Source organism: Myotis brandtii, unplaced genomic scaffold (genome assembly GCF_000412655.1).
Source record: "Myotis brandtii unplaced genomic scaffold, ASM41265v1 scaffold74, whole genome shotgun sequence".
NCBI lineage: Eukaryota > Metazoa > Chordata > Mammalia > Chiroptera > Vespertilionidae > Myotis > Myotis brandtii.
Genome location: NW_005370944.1, coordinates 3,377,944 through 3,384,347, shown reverse-complemented (window position 1 = coordinate 3,384,347; position 6,404 = coordinate 3,377,944). Strand labels below are relative to the sequence as shown.

Sequence of the window (6,404 nt, the reverse complement as noted above, 5' to 3'; positions counted from 1 at the left end):
CTCTCTCTGCCACTTGCTGCTGTGTCAGTAAGGAGGGTAGGGGAGCCAAGCCCGGGTTTGAATAAAAGACTCTCTGCTTTTGCATCGGACTCGGCTGGCTCCCTGGTGTGGTCTCTTGGGGATCCTGAAATCTGGGCATAACAGTTTCTAACTTGGGGCAGTTTCACTCAGAGACCAACAGGTTAAATCAAGATCATCCTCGTTTATCTTTTACCAAATGTTTTTCCTTGCCTTGACTATTTATTTATATGTATATATTGAGCCCAGCTAAGTTCCAGATATCATTTAGCATACAAGGGATATATCTTATAGGGTAGACTAGGGGATTACGTGATTAAGTAACCAATGAATATTAACTATTATTGGTTTTATTGTTAGTTACTGTAATACAAAAGATTGACTAAATATTCTTTCTAGGGAATATTTCTCTGTCCGAAAGCAGTTTGCAAGTTCTCATTGACTTTTGTCTTCAGGTGTTGTTTAAGTCATTATTGTGGGGTTCTTATAAGAGAAAGGGTTGCAAAAGCAAATCGAGTGGTGGTTATTTGAGGGTTGCCTGAATACAAAGCTAGCCTAGTTCTAATGGGGATAGGAATGCAAACGAATTGCCACACTGTAAGGCACAAGCAGCAATTCTAACATTACAAAGTAGAAAGGGCCTTCACACTGTACTGAAGGCTAAGCTGGAATTCAGTCACACAGAATGACTGAGGAGCCAGTGAACAAAGGCATGCAGCCATGAAACTGCACGCTGTGTCCTGCCGTTAGTGGGCAGTAGTGCTATAGAATGTAATGGGAAATGAGTCATGAAAGATAGCTTGGGGTCAGATGATGGAGGGCCACGAGTATAATGCAAGGACATTAGACTTTATCCTCGAGGCCATTTTCCCAGCTGTATTCCTAGATCTCTTAAGTGTCTGGTAGAAGTGAGCCCAGGTTGGGGGGAGATGGAGTGGGCAGGCCTTCCAGAGCAATGCTGTTATTGTCTTATAGGTGAGGCTTTCAGGAAATACTGGTTTAAAAGGTGAGAGTGTCCTGGTGCTAAACAAATTTTAAAGATCAGGATTATGGGTGATGGAGGGCCAGTGAGGATTCTTAAGCAGGATAGTGACATGTTCAGATTTGTTTGAAAGTTGTTGAGAAACCTGGCAGCATTGTAGCAAGTGGATGGATGCAGATGGGGACATTGCCACAGCTTGAAACAACTTGGACAGGGTCAGAAAAGAAACTACAAAAAATGGTGTTCAGATAACTTGGCAACTGATTGACTGTGGAAAGGGGACTGTTGAAGATGACACCAGGTAACTAAGCTGAGTGAGTAGATGGTGGTGCTAGGAGTTGAGGAGGCAAAGGAGCAGTTAAGTTGTGGGGGCTGAATGAACTGTGGTCTTGAAACATTCCTTTTGCTTTCTAAGCTGGGCTCCTCAGTCTCAGTCCTCACTTTCTTTGTTTCAGTGGCTTTGACCAATCTGGAAGATACAGAGAATGCCAAGAGAGCTTATGCCGAAGCAGTCCGCCTGGATAAGTAAGCTGCACCGTGGGGAATGGTATTGGGGAAGGCTAGACTCTCCAGAGCCATGAGGTGGCATGAGACCACTGGCTTTGCCTGAGTCAGCCCAATTGCTTGCTCTCCATGGCCTTTGTGCACAGGGCATGTGTGGAAGGATGTGATACAAAGCCTGCAGTGGCTCAGCAGGAACTGCCACTGCCACTGCCACTTTCTAAGGAAGTGTTTCCAGCCCCAACTTTAGTAGTTCAGAGGCCAGAGAAAGTCAGAGCTGGCAGTGGACTTGGGTTGCTGGTAGCCATGGGCTAGATGGAATATCAGATGCAGCTCTGGGCTCAGTTTAATCTAAGATAAATGTGACTCTCTCCATATTTAGTCCATTGGCATTGGCTAGGCAGCAGGGTAGGGATCATTTCTTCAACCTGCCCTGGTGGTCCCTGCTGAGGGCTGAGATGTCAGACTTGGTCCTGATACCTGCTTTACTGGTGGGCAATTATTCCTTGATTCTTTCCCACAAGTCCACACATAGCACATGTGTTTCTCTTACCTTGCTGCAGAATGGAGAAATCTCTACTTATAATCAGTTTTGTTTTTTGTGTAATGAGAATCTCTAAATGACCATTGGTTGTGAAGCCTAAGCTTCATAGAATCCCTGTCTGTTTGCCATAGGTATAACCCTTTAGTCAACTTGAACTATGCTGTGCTGCTATACAACCAGGGTGAGAAGAGGGACGCCCTGGCCCAGTATCAGGAGATGGAGAAGAAAGTCAACCTACTCAAGGACAGTAGCTCTCTAGAATATGACTCTGAGGTATGTCTTTTTCTTAAATATTTTTATTAAATATATTAATATTTATATTAATACTAGAGACCCAATGCACAAAATTTGTGCAAGGGGCTCGACCCTTGTAGCCACAGCTTTGTCTGGAAGGTCATCCAGACTGTCGTTCTGCTGTTTGGCCGTCCGGTCTAATTAGCATATTATGCTTTTATTATTATAGATATAAATGAGGAAGAAAGGTAGAAAGAGATAGAAACATCAATGATGAGAGAGAATCATTGATTGGCTGCCCTACATGGGGATCGAGCCTGCAACCCGGGCATGAGCTCCAATCGGGAATGGAACCTGTAACCTCATGGTTCATAGGTTAATGTTCAACTGCTGAGCTGTGCTGGCCAGGTGTCTTGTTTTTTGTTTTTTTAATTTTTCTTTTAGAGAAAGAGGCAAGGGAAGGGGGGTGGTGCGTAGAGGAGAGAGAGACATTGATCGGTTGCCTCCTGCACATGCCCTGACTGGGGATCTGAACCCACCACCTTCTGGTATACGGGACGCTACTCAACCAACTGAGCCACACTGGCCAGGGCACGAGGTATGTCTTTTATTAGCTCCTAAGGAGCCATAAGCAAGCTGTCAGCAAACTTTTGATCAAGCCCAAATAATCCAAAGATAACCTATTATAAGCTCATGCCTATTTTGGCTTTGATGTTCCTGGCAGCATGAATTATTCAATTAGTGACAGCCTGAAAAAGAAAACTTGCCTAGAAGAAAATAGTAAGAGGAAATTCAGGCTTACTGAGCCTGTTATTGATAATACAACTCCTCTGAGTTGAGGCCCATATCTCATTGTAGCTTCCTCCCACTTCTCCTGTAGGAAAGATGGACTTTAGCTCAATAACATACCAAACTTGAATTGTTAGGTTTGAGATCCTGTATGAACTCCCTTGCCTCACTAAGGGTAGTCTGTGATTTCTGCTGTTTGAGAAATATTTCCTTGTAATAAGTATTTCCTCCCTCAAATGCTAGTACCAATAGTCACTATTTCAGCTATAACCCACCAGGTGGAACGCCTAGGAAGTGGGTAGGCTTGTCTCTGCCGGTCATACCTTGATTCTTTTTTTCTTCATATGTGTGCACAAGATGGTGGAGATGGCTCAGAAGTTGGGAGCTGCTCTCCAGGTTGGGGAGGCACTGGTCTGGACAAAACCAGTTAAAGACCCCAAATCAAAGCAACGGACAACTTCAACCAGCAAAGCTGCCAGTTTCCAGCAGCCTCTGGGCTCTAATCAAGCTCTAGGACAGGCAATGTCTTCAGCGGCTGCATACAGCAAGCTACCCTCAGGTAGGAGGTTACACACGGTGCCATAAAGACCTCATGGGTATAGCCACATGTACCAGCAAAGAGGTTACAGCTTTGAGTGAAGCCTGCACTTTTCAGATTCAGAACCTGTCCAATGTAATATTGTTTGGAAGGGAGAAAAAGTCTCAAGGTGGCCAAATTGGCACTAGTTTCTTTAAAGCAAGTTGTATATTAGGTAACTGTTACTGGCAGGCTTAATTGGATGGTTAGTACACTAGGTCTTTATAATATTCAAGTTTAGAAATATATTACAGTACTTTCTATTATATAGTCTTGCTTTAAATCTCACTGCCTTATCATAAGTTGACATGGTGCAGGTAATTAAAGATTTCTTTTAGTGAGTAATTGAAGGCAAACTCGACGGTTTGCTTCATTTCTTGTTATGGTCTAACTTCACAGCTGCAAAGATATACCACAGTCCCAGTGATGCCAGAAAACATGGGGTTTCTTAAAATTTAACAGTGAAAATAATGATTTCTTTGGGAATTCTGGAACAAGAATTCAAGTCACCATCTCTTCCTCTGGAGCTGAAGCCTGTGTGGAAGCATGTCCAACTGAAGCACCAGCACAAATAAGAGAAAAATAGGAATAGGATGACCCCAGAGTAGGGGTTTCTCTGGTGATAATGTACCAGATTAAGAAAGGCTACATGACACAGGTAGAGTGGAGGCCAGCATGTTCCTTGGGCACCACAGAACACAGCATATGTTGTGGTGATCATGTGGAGCCTGAGGCTTCTGTAGTCCCCCATTGGTCCCCATCATCTCACCCAGGAAATAGAGAGAAGCCAGCCAGACAGGTCCTTTAAGAATTGAAAACAAGGCTTATGGTTCTAGGTAGTTAGTTCCAAGAGCCAGCAAGGTACATGACTGTTTGCTTTAAAAAAATTTTTTTATATGTTATTTAAAAAATTTTTATTGAAAAAATGTTTTCATTTTTTATTGATTTCAGAGAGAGATAAAAACATCAATGATGAGAGATAATCATTGATCAGCTGCCTCCTGCATGTCCCCTACTGGGGATCAAGCCCAAAACCTAGGATATGCCCTGACCAGGAACTGAACCATAACCTTCTGGTTCATGGGTTGACGTTCAACAACTGAGCCACACCAGCTGGCTTTGAAAGAACTTTAGTCTCCTGGCTGGCTGAACCCTTCCTTTGTGGGAGGGAAGTTGGAAACACCTTTGCTCCGTACTCTGGCCATTACAAAGCCTTGGCTTAGCTAAGGTGATCCTCAGGTTGTGGGGCATGTCAGCCCCAAGGCAAACACAAATCTTGCATTTATAATTTAGCTCTAATAGTCTTAATTTAAAAGAAAAAAAAAAAGATGAAAAAAGCTCTAAATTTAAGCTGAGCCTGTCAAGTATCCTAGTTACACTTGCCCAAGGGAATCAAGAACAGTCCCTATATCTTGTTCTTGAGAGAGGTCAGAGTATAGAGTCAGATCATGTCAGTATGATAAGAAGTAAGAGGGAAGGACTACTCTGGTTATCAGCACCAAGGATTTTTTTAAAAAGGGAAGAACTTTATTTTTAAAATTTTATTTCTTGATTGATTTTGAGAGAAAGAGAGAGAGAGAAATAGATATCAAAACATTGATTTGTTGTTCCACTTATTTATACATTCATGGGTTGATTCTTGTATGTACCCTGACTGGGAGTCAAACCTGCAACCTTGGTGTATTGGGACTATGCTCTAACCAACTGAGCTACCTGGCCAGGGCAGAAGAACTTCTTAACCAAAGAATTTTAAGACATCAATGATACCACTGATGAGATACTATCAATATGTTATCTATACGTCCTTTTAGAATAAAAATTGTTTGTCATCATCCCTTTGGGGAAAGTTGTTACTCAGGTATAAAAATGAGAGATCATAATAAAAACTTTTGAAAGAACCCATGATCAGAGTTTTCACTGACCTATTTCTAAGCCAAGTTTGAAATTGGAGAAGGAACCTCATGCCAAGTTCCTATTTGTGCCAGCACAACCAAAGGTCTTTTTTAAGTGAAGCATAGTGAAGACTGAGAGAATGCGAAGAGCAGGACTCTTCAGTTTTTCTATACTCTTTGGGGCAAGAACGTAATGGCACCTTGCATTCCAGGGATAGCAGTCAAGAAGCATAATGGCACCTTGCATTCCAGGGATAGCAGTCAAGATCAAATCTAATTTGATCTTAGATTTTCTTTTTTTTGTTTGTTTGTTTTTTTTGTTTTTTGTTGTTGTTTTAATATATTTTACTAAAATTTAACATACAGAGAGAAAACAAATACTAAGTATCATCTCAATGTACAAATGATCTTAGATTTTCTTAAAAAATAAATACTAGGTTGTACCTCTTCAGTGTTTTGGGCATATGGATTTGCAGTTTTTCATTCACTCTGGTGAGAAAGGAGCTATTCTAATTTCTAGTATGGGATTGCTCATGTCATCACAATTTTTAACAGAAAGCAAAAGGAAAAGGAGGCCAAGTACATAATTACAGATAAAGTGGGAGCCATATTTCTGGCAGGAAAGTGGAAGTATGGACTAGGAAAGGCAAAAATGCCCTTCTTACTGAATAATCTACACTAATAAAAGAGAAACATGGTAATTGGCGTACGACCGCTACCCTTCCCATTGGCTAATCAGCATATCCTTATGCAAATTAACTGTCAGCAAGATGGCGGGCCGGCAGCCATGCGCTGAAGCGAACAGGGAGGCTTGCTTGCTCCAGTGACGGCGGACTCCAACGTTCCCCGCCTGACTTGCCGGCCTCT

General features: G+C 42.2%; 1 protein-coding gene across 4 annotated transcripts in view; it reads left to right on the top strand.

Annotated features, from left to right (window-relative positions):
- The window catches only part of BBS4 (Bardet-Biedl syndrome 4), a 164,628-nt gene that overhangs the window by 80,589 nt on the left and 77,635 nt on the right, over positions 1 to 6,404 (top strand). For 3 of the 4 annotated variants that reach the window (XM_014530409.1, XM_014530410.1, XM_014530412.1), the window contains 3 exons: positions 1,456 to 1,525; positions 2,177 to 2,318; positions 3,426 to 3,627. In XM_014530409.1, the coding sequence (XP_014385895.1) occupies positions 1,456 to 1,525; positions 2,177 to 2,318; positions 3,426 to 3,627 (414 nt within the window). Of the gene's footprint in view, positions 1 to 1,455; positions 1,526 to 2,176; positions 2,319 to 3,425; positions 3,628 to 4,044; positions 4,525 to 6,404 lie in introns of those variants that run through there. The other variant, XM_014530411.1, reaches the window with a different exon arrangement.